The 17,982-nt window shown below is 53.8% G+C and overlaps 2 protein-coding genes across 7 annotated transcripts in view; one reads left to right on the top strand and one right to left on the bottom strand.

Annotated features, from left to right (window-relative positions):
- Positions 1-235: 235 nt before the first annotated feature.
- On the top strand, positions 236-7,328 carry FNDC5 (fibronectin type III domain containing 5). The gene is made up of 6 exons (XM_062190055.1): positions 236-443; positions 1,829-1,944; positions 2,628-2,826; positions 3,112-3,201; positions 4,805-4,938; positions 5,869-7,328. The coding sequence occupies exons 1-6, from the start codon at positions 236-238 to the stop codon at positions 5,905-5,907; spliced, it is 786 nt and encodes a 261-aa protein (XP_062046039.1). The 3' UTR covers positions 5,908-7,328.
- Positions 7,329-10,576: 3,248 nt separating this feature from the next.
- Positions 10,577-17,982, bottom strand: part of S100PBP (S100P binding protein) — a 40,743-nt gene continuing 33,337 nt past the window's right edge. For 5 of the 6 annotated variants that reach the window (XM_062190894.1, XM_062190899.1, XM_062190896.1 and 2 more), the window contains 2 exons: positions 15,487-15,574; positions 10,577-13,129 (listed from right to left, as the gene is read on the bottom strand). In XM_062190894.1, coding sequence (XP_062046878.1) covers positions 12,988-13,129; positions 15,487-15,574 — 230 coding nt within the window. In that variant the 3' untranslated portion in view covers positions 10,577-12,987. The remainder of the gene's footprint in view (positions 13,130-15,486; positions 15,575-17,982) is intronic. The other variant, XM_062190897.1, reaches the window with a different exon arrangement.

Genomic DNA, 17,982 nt, shown 5'->3' with positions numbered 1-17,982 from the left:
GGCACCCGCGGGGGTCGGGGGCGCACGGTCCGCCGAGCGCCCGAGTTGGGTGCCCGGCCGGCGCCCGGAGCCAGCCGGGGCGCCCTCCGCCCCTCACCCCGCCCCCGCTCTCCCCGCAGCGGGGGCGCCCCGCCCCCCGGGCGCCCGACGTGGACGCGGCCGCGGCCGCCGCCGCCACCGCCGCTGCCGCCGCCGCCGCCGCCGCCGCGCGGGAGTCGCTGTCCGCGGAGCCGACATGCAGGCGGCGCGGGGCGGCGCGGGGCAGCCGGGCCGGGCGGGCCGCGGGCCGGAGCGTGAGCGCCAGCGGTCGCCGGGCGCCGGAGCCGTGTTCCCCTGCGCCGCCCCGGGCCGGCCGGCCGGAGGGGCCGCCATGCGCCCCGCGCCGCCCCGCGCCGCGCTCCGCCTGTGGCTGGGCTGCGTCTGCTTCGCGCTGGTGCAGGCGGGTAAGGGGGCCCCGCGCGGGGCTGGCGGGGGGCGGGCCGGGCCGGGCCGGGGCAGGCTCCTCTCCCGCCCCACGCACCCGGGACTCCTCTGGTCCCTCCCCCGCGCCCTAGGGAGCCCCTGTTCAAGTGCCCCCCAACCCAGCCCCCAGCTGCTTCCACGCCGTCTTGACCCCGGCACCCGTCCTTGAGCCTTCAAACCCTGTGCCGTCATTCAGCCCTGGGGTTTCAGGGTTTTGTCACCCCCATACCCCCCCAACCCCAGTCCCTGGCCCCAGCCTGCGCCTCAGACTCCAGAGCTCCCTTCTCTGGCCCAGGGAGCAGCCGAGGACACCGTGGGCCTCGCTCCCTGGCCTCACAGACCTGCCAGGGCCCTGCCGACCGCCTCTGCAGGCCCTGGCCCGCCAGGGTGCAGGGTGGGTAGGCGGGCCCCTGAGCCGGGTGCCACGGCCTCCTCCCGGCCTCTCCTACCGCCCTGTCCTCTGGCTGCACTGCCTGGCTGTCCCTCCCTGGGTGGCCCCGAGCGCCAGGCTCCCGCTCAGCCTGCAACACTCTGGGCCCTTCTCCGGCATCCTCGCAGCTGGCCCGTCCCCTCTGGGCCTCGTGTCCACTTGTCCGCGGGGTCTGGGGCCCCTCGAGGGGCAGCCCCTGGCCCTGGAGATCAGAGCTGGCGTGAGTGCACTGCTCTCTCCTGGGAGTTCTCCTTCCTGGGCCCCCATTCCTGCCCTGTCCCTCCTACTCTCCTCCTCCTGGGGTGGCCACTCCTCAACCCTCCTGTCCAGAAGGTCCCAGCTGCCCCTGCCACCCCACCCCCCCCTGGGGCTGAGGGAGAGCGGAGAAGAGGCTGGCACAGAGGCGTCCCCAAGCTGCACTTTGCCCGGGTCACCATGGGGGGCGGGATCCTCACTTGCCCTCACTCCCACCCCAGGGCTCCTCCCGCCGGGCTTCTCTGGGTCTTTCTCCTTCCCTCAAGGTCACTCACTTGACAGGGCAGCCGTGTAGAGCGAGCACTGGACTTGGAGTCCTTTCGACTGGCTTTCATCAGACTCACCTTTAGCTTCTGCCCCCACCCGTCACCTACGTGCTCTCCCCCATGACTCCCTGACTGCAGCCGCCCACCCATTGGGTCTGACCATGGCTCAGGCCCATCAGCTGTAGCCGGGGACCCCTAGGGCCAGTAGAGGCTGGCGTGCTAGACACAGGGGCAGCCCTGGGCCTCTCAAGCCCCTGCCCCCACCCCATGTCAACGACCCCATCTGAGACTTTGCTTCCTGCCTTCCCCCATGCCTGGCCTGGCCCAGGTTTCCCTTTCTCACCTCTGAGACCCGGGGTCTGGGCTGCACAGTGGAGGGTGCTCAGGCTCAGGTGCCTCCCCGCCCCACCCCCAGACAGCCCCTCAGCCCCAGTGAACGTCACCGTCAGGCACCTCAAGGCCAACTCGGCGGTGGTGAGCTGGGACGTCCTGGAGGAGGAGGTTGTCATCGGATTCGCCATCTCTCAACAGGTAACCCTGTGGGCCCGGGGACGGCAGTGGGGTGCAGAGATGGCAAGGAAAAAGGGGCTCAGGGAGGCAGATGGGCAGCAAGTTGCACACCTGGAATTGGGCCCCAGGAGCGAGGCACAGGGGCTTATGGGAAGAGCCCAAGGCTGCTCTCACATAACACGTGTGTGTTTAGGACCTGGCTCCAGTTCTCAGCGTGCGGCCTTGGACAACTTTCCTAACCTCTCTGATCTTTGTCTGTGAAATGGAGACAATGGGGACCAGTGTTGTGATGCACCAGGTTAAGCTGCCACTGGCAACACCAGCACCCATATCAGAGCACCAGTTCTAGGCCTGGCTGTCCCGCTTCCCATCCAGCTCCCTGCTGGTGCCTGTGGGAAGGCAGTGGAAGATGGTCCAAGTACCTGGACTCCTCCCACCCACTTGGGAGCCCTGGACGGCGTTCCAGGCTCCTGGCTTTGGCCTGGCTCAGCCCCAGCTCTGGCAGCCATCTGGGGAGTGAACCAGAGGATGGAAGATTTTCTCTCTCTCCTTCTCGCTCTGTGACTCTGCCTTTCAAATACGTAAAATAAATCCATTTTTTAAAATGGGGAGCTGGGTAGCCAGCGGTGGGGGCTGGTTAAGAGGTGGGCAGAAGCCGGGCGTGGCCAGGCTCTGACGGCCCCCGCGGGCGCCCACCTTTGCAGAAGAAGGACGTGCGGATGCTGCGCTTCATCCAGGAGGTGAACACCACCACGCGCTCGTGCGCCCTCTGGGACCTGGAGGAGGACACGGAGTACATCGTGCACGTGCAGGCCATCTCCATCCAGGGCCAGAGCCCGGCCAGCGAGCCAGTGCTCTTCAAGACCCCGCGCGAGGCGGAGAAGATGGCCTCCAAGAACAAAGGCAGGCCGGGTCACCGCTAGAGGGGCAGGGGCGGGCGGGGCCAGGGCCAGGGCTGGCGGCTCCTGCCCAGAATCCTCCCTGGAATAGGGACACTGGGTGTGTCCGCTGCCACCCTGGGACTGGGTTCTCCCGCTGCCAGCCTGCACAGCCATTGGTGTGGTCCCTTCGGGTGGGATGCGTGGGCACCTGCAGCTCTAAGCCCCTGCTGTCCTGGGCTGGCCCTAGAAGGGGCGCTGGGCAGGGTGGAAGGAACCCTGGACCTATACTGTCTGTCTCTCGCCACAGACGAGGTGACCATGAAGGAGATGGGGAGGAACCATCAGCTGCGGACGGGGGAGGTGCTGATCATCGTGGTGGTCCTGTTCATGTGGGCAGGTGAGTGTGGCCTCCGAGCCCCCCTGCTTGACCCCTGGGAGGTGGGGGGGGGGGCCCTGGCCAGACCCTCTTCTCTCACAGAAACAAAGGGACTTGGAGACATCCGAGGGAAGATGCAGAATGTCCATGTGTCCCACCGGGGCAGCTCTGGGGGCCACACGTGACCCCTTCTCTAGCCTGTGTGAAAAGTGTCCCCACCTGCACCCCGGGGACCCTGCTCTGTGCCCTCTCTGGCTCCTCCTTGCCTCAGGTGGCTGGACTCCCTGCTCTTTCCTCTTGGCCCGTGAACTGCCCGAGGAGAAAGACAAAGTCTCACTCACCTTCGTGCCTGGAACACCCACGCCGTCCAGCACCACGGTGCTGCCGTCACGGCTGAGAAGGGCACTGTGCTCGCGAGAACAGTCTGCAGGAAGCCAGCCCGCAGCTCGCCTCCAGCTCAGTGTGGTGCATGCTGTGACAGTCCCATGCACGGGGGCAGAGTAGCGCTAGAAACCAGAGAGGAGGTAACATGGCGATTGGGCTTTGAAGGATGCGCAGGAGTTCACTAGGCAGCCACAAGAGGAAGGGGCGCTGGGCCCGCTGTGTTCAAGAAGCCAAGTTAAGCTCAGCCTGGCTCAGTGTAGCTGGGCCCTGATGGAGGGGTGAGGGATGGTGAGGCCGTAGTGGGGGTCTGCTCACAGATCTGACTGCCGCGCAAAGGCTTCGAGAGCCTGGTGGCCGAGAGGGCAGCCTCTGGTAGAGATGCAGTCAGGCAAATTCCTTGAACGCGAAGAAAAAGGAACTTGGGAAAAAGCAGGAAACACCGTGGCTTGCACAGCGGAGGAGGGAGGTTTGCTTGTGGCGCTCTGAGACTTGGCACAGACAGTTTTACATAACCCTAACAGTAAACACGTGCATTAACCCCAGATCGTGATGTGATTCTCTCACAATGACGCTCGGGAGAGGAGTGGGGGGAGCTGGTTGCTAGGCGTTACCCATCATGGTGGAAAGTCAACAGACACCTAGGATGGATCAAGAAATCACTCTATACACGCAAAAGTAAAATGTGGAAAACACCCAGAAGCGGAGTCAGCTGCCTTAATACCATGTGACATTTAAAAAGATGCCATGTGCATGAAATTAACATGCTAGGGACCCTAGGCCCTGGAGCTCCTGTCCCGGCCGCGCTGCTGGGTGACCTTGAAGCCACTTAGTTCCATTCCTCTGCATCAGGGTAAGCTCCCCTGGAAGCTGGGGCTGATCAGAGCAGGCACCCTCCTAGGGTTACGGGGATTAAGTGAGACGGGACATGCCCGTGCACAGCGCAGGGCCTGGCACCTGCTCAACACACGCTAGTATTGCTTCTGTCTTCCCCTTAAGGGAACGGGGAGCTGCCAGAGGCATACAGGAAGGGGGCGGGGAGACCTCAGGTGCAGGTTGGTTGTAGGAAGCGCAGCCCAGCAGCAGGGGAAGGTGAGGGACAGGTGGACAGAGGAGCCAGAGGCCAGAGGGAGGCTGCCGCAGCGGTGCAGGTGAGAGACCACCTGGAAGGAGCACGCACGCGCGCCGGCGGAGCGCAAGGGGCAAGGCCTGGCCTCTGACTGCTGCTGCTTGTCCATCCCAGGAGTCATTGCTCTCTTCTGCCGCCAGTATGACATCATCAAGGACAACGAGCCCAACAGCAACAAGGAGAAAGCCAAGAGCGCGTCAGAAACCAGCACCCCAGAGCACCAGGGTGGGGGGCTTCTCCGCAGCAAGGTGAGGGCAAGACCTGGGGCTGGGGGGTGGCCCTGTGCCCTGTGCACTGGCAGTCCCTGGAGTGCAGGAGAGGTCAGCTCAGGGCTTGGCATGGCTGCAGCTGGGCAGAGCCAGGCTTGGCAGCTGCCTGTGTAACACAAGGGACACTGACAATTCATTCTGGATCCTCTCCCTTTGCAGGATGCCAGGGGCCAGTGGTGGTTTTTAAAAAAACAAATGCAGTGAGTGGGGCGGGCAGAATTCCTGGTCGGTGTGGGACGTCAGCAGGGTAGGGTGGTGGTCTGGGCTCACTTCTGCTCCTGCCGTGCCGTGTGGCCTTGAGCAGGTGCGTCACCTCTGTGCCTTCATTTCCCCCTCTGTGAAACAGATATGAAAACCTTCTCAGTGCTTGCTCTGAGCAGCTCAGAAGAAAGGCAGTAGAGATGGGAGAGGATCTCACAGTCCTGGCGATGACTGTCCAGCCGACATCTGCCCTCTGCATCTCCTCCTCCCCCCACCTCCTTGCACCCTCTGGCTTCCTGTCCTCTCTCCTGGCTTCTCTCTTTCCGGCGCCTGTGCCCGAAGCCTCTTATTAACTCCCACCTTCCAGAAGCACCTCCACAATGTCAGGAGCTGAGGCTGCACTCAGAGGCAGATCTGCAGGATGTGAGAAGCAGCCCGGGGGAGGACTCTGCTGGGCGTGCACTGGGCCCCAGGGTCCGTGGGCCCAGGTCCTGGTCTTGGCCGTTCAGCTGAGTGAGGCCGAAGGCTGGGTTTAAGAAGGCAGAGGGACAAGACATCCAGGCAGGGCTGCTCCTCCTTCTTTCCCACAAGGGACGAGAGCCTGGCCATTAGGCTGCTGCTCCCTTCCTCCTCCTGTCCTCTCTGGTTCCAACCTTGCAAGAAGTCTGTTCAATTAGCCCTGGCCGCTTCTCTCATTTTCTCTCCCAGTTTCCCAATAAGCCCTCAGTGAACATCATCGAAGCCTGACTGTCTGCAGGGGAAGGATTTCAGGTGCGACTGCAGCAGGGGGAGGAGGCACAGCTGGCTGCACAGTCCCCTGCCCTGCCCTAGTCTGATGAAGGAGGTTGAACTACAAACCCAAATTCTGCAAAAAAAAAAAAAAAAAAAAAAAAAAGCCACACAACTCAAAGCCTGGCCCCATTCTGGAAAAGGCAAAGCTGCATGACACAGCCGCCTGCCGCCTCCTCTCCTGCACAGAGCTCTGGGACCTGACAAGCGCTAAGACGGACTCCAGCTGTCTTGCAGACCCTGGAACGGCAGGGAAGCCTGGGCTGCCTGCTGCGTGGGGGTGTGGCTGCCGGCAGGCCTTTTCCGGACCCAGCCGTCAGGGACTTGTCTGTGGTGTGAGGCGCACCTTTGCGAGTGTGTGAGACATCACGTTTTGTGTCTTTTGGAAAACAGAAGTTGAGGGCTGCACTCCAGAGGGCAGAGGGATTTCCCGCTAGGCCTGAGCTGGTTGCCTGTGTCTGTCTCCTCCGAACCTTACTTTGGTTCTAAGCTTGTCAGTCTGGGGCCTTAAGAAGACCCGGAAGGTACTGGCCTCGTTTCCTTAGGAAGTGTGTCTTGGGAGTTTCAGCAGTGCTCGCGTGGATGACCCAAATGGCGCATCCACATCCTGCGCCCCCGGGGGGGGGGGGGGCTGCTAAACCAACCAGTCCGCAGCGGAAGCTGCTGGAAGGCAGGTCTGAGCCATTCACACGGCCAGGCAGCGCAGCCCTGGCTGTCACCACTGCCCTCTGGTGGGGGGAGGGTCTTCATGTCTTGCCATGTCATCCGGGATTCTTGTGAGTTCCCCAGGGTCCTCATGTCCTTCCCTAGAGCCCGGGTGGTGTGAGTGACAGGTCTCTCTCTCTCCGTCTCCACTGCCCCCTTCTGGTTAAAAGGTGCTCGATGCGGGAAGGCAGCCTCTTCCCTAGGACTGACACCTGCATGGGAGGAGGTGGACTCTGCCTCTTCCACCGCTGGCCAAGGATGCAGCGTGGGAGGATGGCGCCCAGCACAAGTCTGGCACACAGTAGGCGCTCAGTAAACATTTGTTGAATTGGATGAAAAGAGCGTTGGCCCCCAAGCTGGAGAGCTGAAAGCCATCATCCAGTGACCGCCCCTTTCCTTCCGGTCCACAAGAGCTCTCATGGCGGGTCAGCCTCAGCTCCGCTCCGCCCGAGGGCGGCGGCACAGTGGACCGAGAGGAGACCACGGGCAGATGTCAGCAAGGCAAAGGGCTTCCTCAGGGGAGGGCAGGAGGCGCTACTCATTGTCTTGTGACTTCCATCCCTGCGGAATGGGGCTGCAAAGGCCGGCCGAGGCCCCCTAGGGGCGAGGTCCTTACCTCTGATCCAGTTAGAGCAATAACCACTTTTTAAATGTAAAATAAAAAGACAAATGAAAAGGCACATCCTTGTCTGCTGGTAAATGCCCAAATGCTGCGGCTGGCAGCGAGTCAGGATGTGTGGAGGAGGCACCCCGTTCTCTCTCTCTCCATTTTGGCCTGCAGCATCTCAGGGACATGCCTGCCAGCCAAGCTGGAGTTGGAAGGGAAATCTCGAACAGATGGGGGTGCACGTGTAGGAGAAGAAAATAGCTGCGGCATCAGCCTCCTGCTGAGGGCCCCCCACACGGAGCCGGGGCTGCCTCACCGCAGAGGTATGCGGGCTGCTGCTCCGGTTTTCAAACAAAGGGCTTTTCCCTCTGGAGGGGCTGCTGCCTTCCCCGGCCAAAGGAGCGCAGCCCTGGTTTCCCCGCAGGAAGGAAGGAAGGAAGTGAAGAGGAGCTGCAAAAGCCGCTTCACAGCCTGCTGTGTGGGGCTGTGAAAGGGGCATCGGTTTGATCCCAGCTGCAGGCTGGAAAGGCAGTAATGCTGTTAGCCAGTGAGCAAACAGCAACGGGGCAACTGGAAACATTCCAGGAAGAGCTTGGAGAGAAAAACATCAGATAAGCAGGGCTTAGAGTAGGCTCCACTGGAAGGTTCCGAAAGAGCGAAAGCAGGTCTCAGAGGCCAGGTGGGAAGGCAGGAGACCAATCAGCACACACAGCTCTAAGCCAAGCCTCACAGGGGTACCTCCTGAGCCCTCTGTGCCCACCTAGTGCCAAATGATGGAGAAGCCGGATGGGCCTGGACAGTTGTCAGCGGGTGCGGAGCTTGCTGGAGTCACCTGCAGCCTCCTCTGTGCTTTCGGTGCCTCAGAGGGGACCAGGAGAGAGCAGCAAACACTCGGGGCTCAGACAAAGCTCCCAAGCTCCACTGAGACCGGGCTTCTCACGTCTAGTTCCAAAACAGAACCCTACCTCTGTGTCTTGGAATGTGGTCCTTTCGCCACCTCAGGTGGATCTGCAGGTTCCTCACAGCGTGGGAGGGGCACAGGCAGGCCTTTGAGCCCAAGAGACCACACGAGCAGACCACAACAGGCCTGCGCGAGGCATGCTGGAACCAGGTAGGAGAGCCTGCCTGGTCGTCAGCAACTCCTCAGGCGAGACTTCGCTGAGGGCAGCCCTTGGTTCCCTAGGGGATTTCTGGAGCCCACCTGCCTCCTAGCACGGGAGCCAAGGACATCCTCCTAGGGAAAGCCCAGGGCCTGGGGTGGGGGTGCAGACAGACTGGTGTATCTGCAAGGCAGGAGTCCCGTGGCCGCCAGCTTTTCAGAATGGGTCTCCTCTAGAATTCCCTTTCTAGAGCTTTACACAAGCACGGAAGGTCTCCGCAGTCCACACCGGTGATGCTTCATGGTTTCAGACCCCTGCTGTATTTCTCTCAACCTATCCCACAGTTCTTACATTTTGCTTTTAAGAAGTAGCCTCCAAGAACAAATCGCTTCTATAATGGGACACTGTGCTCCGCCCCCGAGTTCCATCAGTCACAAACTACTCCCAAATTCTCAAATGTGGCCTGAAGCTAATGTTCAAGATCTTCCTTTACAAACAGTTCCTTAGTTCTACATTTTGAACAGCTTTAAAGGGTATCCAAGATTCCATCCCACCCCCTTCCCAATGGGTGCTAGGAAGGCCAGATTTTCTCGGACATGTTCCAGTTGTCCTAAGGGGAGGAATGACAAGGCAGGAGCTTGTTCATGAAGGAATTCCACTGCTGACCAGCTGACATTCTCTGTGACAAGTGGAAATTTTTTTCCTAACAGGTGCTCTGGCACACAAAGCAAACACAGCCTAGAAACAGCTTAGAATAAATCTGTTTTCTCTTAGGAAAGCAGGACATCAAGCAAAGCAGGGAACTCCGCTTTCTAGTTTTAGGCATTTGGGTTCTTTCTTCCTGTAAAAGCTCAAAATGTGCTTTGAACAAATGAACCTGTTCCTCTTAGACAAGGTCCATTTCTCATTTTCTGCCCCACTTTCTTATAACATAGAAGGAGCGGAGGTTAAGGGACACTACCACCATTTCAGAGAATCTAGGCTGGTCTCTGAAACTTGCTGGCCACAGTAGTAACACTGCTGAAAAGGAAGCAAGCAATAACTGGACAGGGAACTTCCACAACTGGCGAGAGTAAAATGGGTTGAGTGCAGGTAACAGTACTTCAGATCAGGACAAGAATGTCAAATAGGGGCCGGCACTGTGGTATAGTGGGTAAAGCCGCTGCCTGCGGTGCCAGCATCCCATATGGGCACTGGTTTGAGTCCCAGCTGCTCCACTTCCGATCCAGCTCCCTGGTATGGCCTGGGAAAGCACTAGAGGATGGTCCAAGTCCTTGGGCCCCTGCACCCACATGGGAGACCTGGAGGAAGCACCTGCCTTTAGATTGGCCCAGCTCCGGCTGTTGCGGCCATCTGGGGAATGAACCAGTGGATGGAAAACCTCTCTCTCTCTGCCTCTAAGTCTGCCTTTCAAATAAATTAATTTTAAAAAAAGCCAAATAGCTGAGCACTTCACATTTAAGTCTAGCCCTCTGCCTGGAGTCAGAATAGACTTTCATCTAAAATGCACATCCTAGACACAACTTAGAGAACAGCAGGCTGGTGAGCCGTCTGGACATGTTGCTGCTTATTTTCTGAGCAGGAGTTGAGCTTTTAAAAGCACTGGCTAACACAGGTGACAAGTTATTGGTGCCTGCCCTTTTCTCTCTGCTTCTGGGGTAAGTCCAAGTAAGCTCAGGCTCACAAAAGGACTCTCGGGAGCACTCTCTCCCACAGCCACCCACGCCCGTCCAGCCCTCCCCCCATGCTCCAGCAGCAGCGGTTTCTGGGGAAGCTGGGTCAAATCTGGTTTCTCAGCCCTTCAAAGGAGGGATGCTGGGGGACAGTGTGGCTTCCTCCTTCATACAGTGCTAGCGCTGGACAAGCAGAGACCGAGGCAGGACACAGCCATGGGGAGGAATGTGTGGCAACGCCTGCCTGGTGAGGGCTCAGCCACCTCCCCCTCTGCAAAATATTTTAGGCTCTCCCATGTCAGGTTCCTGACATGCACCTTCTGTAGCTGCAAATCCCAATCAACTTCTATCTGCTGGAACGCCTTTCTCAACACTGTAATTTACCCTCAAAAGAGCAGGGAGCAAGTACCCTCGCCTTCCCAGTTCCACATTCCATTAGCTGCTGCCCCTCCCTTACCCACTAACCTACCCACGCAGAGGAGGAAGGCAGAGAGCTTCCTCCACAGCCCGCAACAGACGCAGCCACAGCACGTACACTGCCGACAAGAACTTTTATTTCGTTTTAATGACATTAAACACAACTGCTACAAGAGAAGAAACATGATGAAGAGGAGGCTCCGAACTTGTTTCATAACTGATCCTGACAACAATGCGAGTGCATCAGGACCTGCAGTCGATGCAACGACACAGGGTATTTCAGGCTCCTGACTTCCCAGTCAACTGAACAGCACGTCTGTACTCTGCTGTGTCAAGACCCCTGTGGTGAGAACACCACGGATGAACAAAGCTAGGGAGGCAGCTAAATGCACAGAACTCGCCTCAAATTTGAAAACACAGCAAGAATTCCACCTGAAATGCTGCACTGAGAGGGCAACAAGTACGAAATCCGTAGCTGTGAAGATTCAAACTCCAGTCTGTTCACTACCGTTTTTAAGGCAAACATGCCAGGTAATGAGTTTTCTTTGGTTTCTTTTCTTCTTCTAAAGAATGGTGTGTTAGCCACTAGAGAACAGCTCTCCCCCACCCCACCCCTCAGCCCAACAAATTTAATCACGCTGTGAAAGCTTTGGAAAAACAGAATTATCTGAACTAAGAGGAATTGTGATTGTCACATTTTCTAGTTAACCTGTCACTCACTTGATTTGGCAAAGGCAATGCTCCCATTACACATTCAAACTCTGTACCAGGGGGGCAGGAACATGAGGCCTAGATCTCCACATGAGCAAAATACTGTCCCTACACACTCCTTGGGTTTTCTGTAGAGAACCAGACAGCTGCAATGCTGGCTACTCTAGCTACACTCCATTTTAATTTCTATGGTCCCAAAGGTGAGGCGTTTGGCAGGTCTCGCTCCATCAGGGTAATTTAGAGCAGCTTGGAGAAGTGACCAACGAAGGAAAGGCCCACGATGTCAGCTGAACCATCAGGCTGTGACTGTCACATTTGAGTAGAACTCTGCCTTTCCATTTGGCCCCACAATCTAAACCAAATATCCAAGGAAAAGAGACTGGATAAAAACAGTAAACACCTAGGGACAGCTATCTAAATTTATAGGTAACTTGACTGATCAAGCTCTTCCCAAGTCAGTTTCTAAAATAGGGTAAGGTGTTTAAGGTGAGTTACTCACATACAAAGACAGGACTGATCAATCAACAAAACCAGACAGACTACAGCAACGATCAGCAACTTTCCCAGGCAGTGAACAATAGCAGCATGAACGCCAGACTGTAAAACCTTCCAAAATGACATCTAGAGCTGTCTGCAAAAACAGAACAACACACTCCCAAGACATCCATTAAAACAGATACACAAAGTCTGTCAACTTTGGTTAGGACACCAAACAGTGAGATCAAGTAATGCTTATGTACAAAGGCTAAATCACAATTAGACGAGACCCTCTCGAGCAGTTCTGTGAAACCATGCATCAGGGGCTCCATCAGGTGGGAAGATGGTACATCCAGGTCTGAAGGCACCTCTCGTTAACTAATCGTGGCAACGAAGGGGGCCTCGCCCACAGGATGGAGGCTCCCTGGGCAAACTGCACACTTCTTACTTCAAGCATCAACTCACACATACAGTTGGGGTTCAGCAGATGAAGCTGAAGAGCAACTGAGACCTCAACAGCACTGGTCTGTCACAGAACCAAGACTCTGGGTGGGCAGCTCTTCCACAGAGAGGGCAGGGAGTCACGTCTAACACTGGATACAGGAATACTGATGGTAGGACCCTAGGAAGCAGAGTGGTCGCTGGGGGTTAAGAAAAGGAAGATTCTTGAAGGGCAGAGGAGACAGTCTGTCACAAGAGCACAGGGTGTTCAGCAGAGGTCAGCCGTCTTCTGGCAGAGCTAGGACAGGTACGATTTGTAAACGCTACTGTACAAAGTTTAACAATGACTGAGAAAAGCCAAATAATAATAAAGGCAGCTACTAGGTACAGAAAGGAGAGGATTTACACTTTTAATTCATCCTTTCAACAGAATTTTCTCCTACTTCAAATGTCCTGGATTGCCAACTTTAAAATACTGACAAGTATTCAGAACTTCAAACAGAAAATAACAGGGGTTGTTAAAAGTGACGCAGCAGTTGCTCCCAGCCTGGTCGAAGCTCTTCCTCACAGCAGGTTAAAAGATGACTTCTTCTGGGCACTGGAAGGAGACGTCACTTCTGTCTGCGTGAGCCTGGGTATTCTGGCTTAATGCTGGCTTTCAGGGGGCAGCCACTCTCAACTTAAAAAATAAAAATAAAAGATATCAATTTAACACTGCTTAACATACACAGATAGAAACAAAATTAGGAGGGACTTCATACAAAAAATTTCAAGTCAGCAACAGGCATTTCCAAAAGGTGACAAGTTCTTTAAATAAAAATCTAGTGAAAAAACTCAAAATCTACAAAGCACAAAACAGCAGAAGAAAATGAGATGCTCCTCTGGACAGGGCCCTGGCTAGGGACCTTCACTGCTGATGGGATGAGACAAACGGACTGTACGAGAAGTCTGGGAGATGCTGGAACCGATGGTAGCTTCGCTTATTCCAGTCAACCCACTGAGTCAGACTGTATCTTTGTGGAGGATTCTGTCGGTACCGGGCATAGTTTCTATGGAGAGAGGGAGACAACATAAACAGGATGGCTGGAATGGCTACTTGTATACAAAAAGGCAAGCAGACCCATTTTCAGAACAACTTTACTTCTGAAAATTAGATACTAATTTTTTATTTCTAGTTTCACAATTTTAGACATGTTATTTTATATATGTGAAAGCCACGTCATAAATAACTATTTCCTTCTAACTCTCAAACTCACCTAATTCCCACATGGTTATTATGATAATATGTTCCAGGGAAAACTAATGTACAAGAATATCTAAGTAGGAAAAAAAAAAGCTTCCCCTCCACAGGCATTCAAACCCGGCTGTTTCACTGCTTGCACCAGATCTAGACTTCCAACGGGATCTCACTGTCACACGGCTCAAGGTTGCTCAGGACACAGCAGTTAAATTTAGTAACAGTCATATGCTGGGCTGGGGTTCTAAGAAAGACCCTCTGAGATAATCTGATCCCGTTATCAACTCCAAAATTCTTCTTCTTCTTCTTCTTCTTTTTTTTTTTTTTTGACAGGCAGAGTGGATAGTGAGAGAGAGAGACAGAGAGAAAGGTCTTCCTTTTTGCCGTTGGTTCACCCTCCAATGGCTGCTGCGGCCGGCGTACTGCACTGATCCGAAGCCAGGAGCCAGGTGCTTCTCCTGGTCTCCCATGCGGGTGCAGGGCCCAAGGACTTGGGCCATCCTCCACTGCCTTCCCAGGCCATAGCAGAGAGCTGGCCTGGAAGAGGGGCAACCGGGACAGAATCTGGCGCCCCAACCGGGAATAGAACCCGGTGTGCCGGCGCCACAAGGCGGAGGATTAGCCTGTTAAGCCATGGCGCCGGCCTCAAAATTCTTCCTTATAAGCACCTGGGGAGTTCTTTAAAGATAGGGATTCTTAGTTCCTCCCTGGCCCAAGACTTAATGACTTAGAATCCCTAGAGTCAGGGTCCCACAGGTGGTTATGACATAGCAAGGCTTGAAAGTAACTGTAACAGGACTTGACATTTCCCTATCACTATATGCAAGTACCTGCTGTACTCTTCAAACCATTCATCTCATTTAATGCTAGTGACAACCCTACTAGGAAAATACTGATTAACTTCTTGTGCAGGTAAGCAAATGGAGTCTCAGGTGAAATCACTTGGCCAAGGTCATAGAGTACAATAAGAAGAGAAGCCTGGATCTGAATTCACATCGGATTCCAGAATTTATTTAATAACAATTACACTACACTGCCTTTCTGAGAACTACTGTGATCTTGGCAACTACAGTGAAATAAAAGGGGGAACATGCCTGATTTGGTAAGAACAAAACAAAAACCAGCAAGGAAGCCAGTGTGACTAAAGCAAAGTAAGTAATAGGGAGAATAGTAGTAGACGAGGCTGGTGAGCTGAGGCCAAAGCATACAGGCCTTTACGGTGGTTCATTTTTAATTTACTTTTAAAATGACTTATTTATTTGAAAAGCAGGTTTACAGAGAGAGGGACAGACAGACAGATCCTCCATTCACTAGTTTACTTCTCAAAAGGCCACAATGGCTGGGGCTGGTCCAGACCAAAGCCAGGAGCCTGGAATTCCATCCGGGTCTCCCACATGTATGGCAGGGCCCAAGGACTTGGGCCTTCTGCTGCTGCTTTCCCAGGCACATTAGTAGGGGGCTGGAACAAACATGGGCAGCTAGGACTTGAATCGGCACTGACACGGAATGCCAACACTACAGGAAGCATTGTGCCACAACGCTAGCCCCAACCCATGGGTTTTGAGGGTGGGAAATGTGAGATGGAAAGCCACTGGAAAACATTGAACAAGGAAAAGAATCTGATTTAGGCTTTAAAATAAACTCAGTGTGACCTGAGAATAGTAGACAGCCAAGGGCAGAAGCCAGGGAGCACATTTAGAAAATTGCAAAAATCCAGGTGAATGAAGATAAATGGTCAGGTTCGGGATGTATGTGCAGAGCATACAGGATCTGCTGATCCACTGGATTTGGAGTGACAGAGAGAGGAGACAAATATGACTCCAGGGTCTCTGAGTAACCGAATCAAAAGTAACTGAACAATTCTCTAAAGTCATAATTACCAAGAATCCAGATTTCAGAACCTGGAAGATCCTTTGACATCAATAGCCTAACATCTTCACTTTACCAATGTGAGGAGCACAGAAGTGCAGTGACTTGATCAAAGCCACATAAGCTAGTTAAATATCTCAAAGCCAGTATTAGAACCCAGGCTTCCTAAATTTCAGTCCAATTTTTATTCCCTAAATGTTTTTTTCCCACCTCTGGAATTAACAATTACAACTGCAACACCCACCACATTCTCTCTACTGTCAAATTCTATCCTTTTCCTCCTTCTAGTCACCTACTCACCGCATGGTGAGATCTGAAGGATGCTGCCGCTTTGGGTTCTGCATATGATGAACTTGATCCATCAAGGCATATAGCTCTCCCAAGGCACCTGTAACACAGAGGGTCAGTGGTTAGGAAGCAACTGAGTGAACTACTATGACGATGGTCCAGGTCAAAGCACATGCTTTCAGGGTAAGAGGAAATAGGCACTAGTCACAGTATCTTTCTACTTATGATTAAAACAAATGGATCCATACACACAAAAACTGTGACATTTTATAGCATTCAGATATTTTTGCTAACCACAATGAGACAATGATTTCAGGAAAAGATGCAGATTCATTACATTAATTAAAATGGAAGTTTCGGCCAGTGCCGTGGCTTAACAGGCTAATTCTCCGCCTTGTGGCGCCGGCACACCAGGTTCTAGTCCCGGTCGGGGCACCGATCCTGTCCCGGTTGCCCCTCTTCCAGGCCAGCTCTCTGCTGTGGCCAGGGAGTGCAGTGGAGGATGGCCCAAGTTCTTGGGCCCTGCACCCCATGGGAGACCAGGAGAAGCACCTGGCTCCTGCCATCGGAACAGTGTGGTGCGCCGGCCGCAGCGCGCCTACCCCGGTGGCCATTGGAGGGTGAACCAACGGCAAAAAGGAAGACCTTTCTCTCTGTCTCCCTCTACTGTCCACTCTGCCTGTCAAAAAAATAAATAAATAAATAAATAAATAAAATGGAAGTTTCTATGTAGTTAAAAAGGACCACCAAGGGTGACAGATAATTAACAAAAAAAGTACTTGAAATGTATTTGGTCAAAGTTTCTATTTTTTAAGATTTGGGGCTGGCGCTGTGGCACAACGGGTTAACACCCTGGCCTGAAGCGACGGCATCCCAAGTGGGCACCAGTTCGAGTCCTGGCTGCTCCACTTCTGATCCGGCCCTCTGTTATGCCCTGGGAAAGCAGTAGAAAATTGCCCAAGTCCTTGGGCCCCTGCACCCATGTGGGAAACCCAGAGGAAGCTCCTGGCTTCGGATCAGCGCAGCTCCAGCCATTGCAGCCAACTGGGGAGTGAACCAGTGGATGGAAGACCTCTCTCTCTCTCTGCCTCTCCTCTGTGTAACTCTTTCAAATAAATAAATGAATTTTTTTTAAAGATTTATTTAATTATTTGAAAGGCAGAGTTACAGAAAGAAAGGGAGAGACAAAGAAAGATCTTTCATCTGCTGGTTCATTCCCCAAATGGCTGCAACTCAGGAGTCTGGAACTCCATCCTAGTCTCCTACATGGGTGGTAGGGGCCCAAGCATTTCCACTGCTTTTCCAGGTGTGCTAACAAAGAGCTGGGTCAGAAATGGGGTAGCCCAGACTCGAACCCTATGGGATGCCAGTGTCACAGGCAACAGCTTAACCCTCTGCACCACAGACCCTGCCTCTGGTCTTAGTTTAATGTGCTTTTTAACAAAGACGAGTCTCTTAATAAAAAAAAAAAAAAAAAAGAATCAAGAACATGAATAGGCAACTAACAGAAGTAATACAAATGATCAAAAATCATAATGAAGCAGTAGGCATTGTGGCACAGTGGGTTAGGTCACCACATGGGATACTCGCATCCCATCTCAGAGCACCAATTGAGTCCTGCTTACTCTGCTTCCAGCCCAGCTCTCTGGGAAGCAGCAGATGATGGCTTAAGTAATCAAATCCCTATCACCCATGTAGAGACCCAGATGGAGTTCCTGGCTCTTGGATTCAGCCCGGCTCAAGCCTGTTCTTGTAACCATTTAGGGAGTGAACCAGTGGGTGTAAGATCTTTCTCTTTGTCACTCTTCCTCTCAAATATGTTTTTAAAAAAACAAAATGAGGGGCTGGCGCTGTGGCACAGCAGGTTAAACAGCAATCTGCAGTGCCAGCATCCCATATGGGTGCCAGCTTGAGTCCTGGCTGCTCTACTTCTGATCCAACTCCCTGCTAATGAACCTGGGAAAGCAGCAGAAGATGGCCCAAGCCCCTGGATCTCTGCACCCATGTCTGCCTATCCCAACCCCTACCACTGCAGCCATTTGGGGGGTGAACCAGCAGATGGAAGATCTGTCTCTCCTTTCTAACTCTGCCTTTCAAATAAACAAATCTTAAAAAGAAAGAAAAAAAAAAGAATGTTCAATCTCACTAATACAAAAAGAAAATAATACTCTCATTCCTTGAGGGGGAACATAAATCCAAAATGAGTTTTCCCTTTAGGGGAAGTAGCTCTAAATTAGAACATTTCTTACTTGCCAGAGTTGTTAAACTAGAACCAAAGGTCTCAATTCCAATTGCCTTCCCTCTATCCTACTTTCACATCACTAGCACCGCACTCCCTTTAGGCTCCCAAAAAGAACATTTCAGTGGAACTGGGAGATAACTGGCTTTGTAAAACTTTCAAGATCTGTTTTTGTGTGTGAAAGCATTATCAGACAGGCACTAGATGGACATTTTGTGTTTATCAAAATGGAACCACAAGATTATTTGTAGACCATGTCCTTCATCTCC

The sequence above is a fragment of the Lepus europaeus genome, chromosome 5 (assembly GCF_033115175.1).
Source record: "Lepus europaeus isolate LE1 chromosome 5, mLepTim1.pri, whole genome shotgun sequence".
In the NCBI taxonomy this organism is placed as follows: domain Eukaryota; kingdom Metazoa; phylum Chordata; class Mammalia; order Lagomorpha; family Leporidae; genus Lepus; species Lepus europaeus.
The sequence above is the reverse complement of the archived record's forward strand: the minus strand, read 5'-3'. Positions and strand labels throughout refer to the sequence as shown.

What these genes read in the sequence shown, in the direction of transcription:
- FNDC5 (XM_062190055.1), top strand. Translation starts at nt 236, where the DNA reads ATGCAGGCGGCGCGGGGCGGCGCGGGGCAGCCGGGCCGGGCGGGCCGC. An exon ending in CTTCGCGCTGGTGCAGGCGG is followed by an intron (nt 444 to 1,828) that starts GTAAGGGGGCCC and finishes CCCCACCCCCAG; the next exon opens with ACAGCCCCTCAGCCCCAGTG. An exon ending in GATTCGCCATCTCTCAACAG is followed by an intron (nt 1,945 to 2,627) that starts GTAACCCTGTGG and finishes CCACCTTTGCAG; the next exon opens with AAGAAGGACGTGCGGATGCT.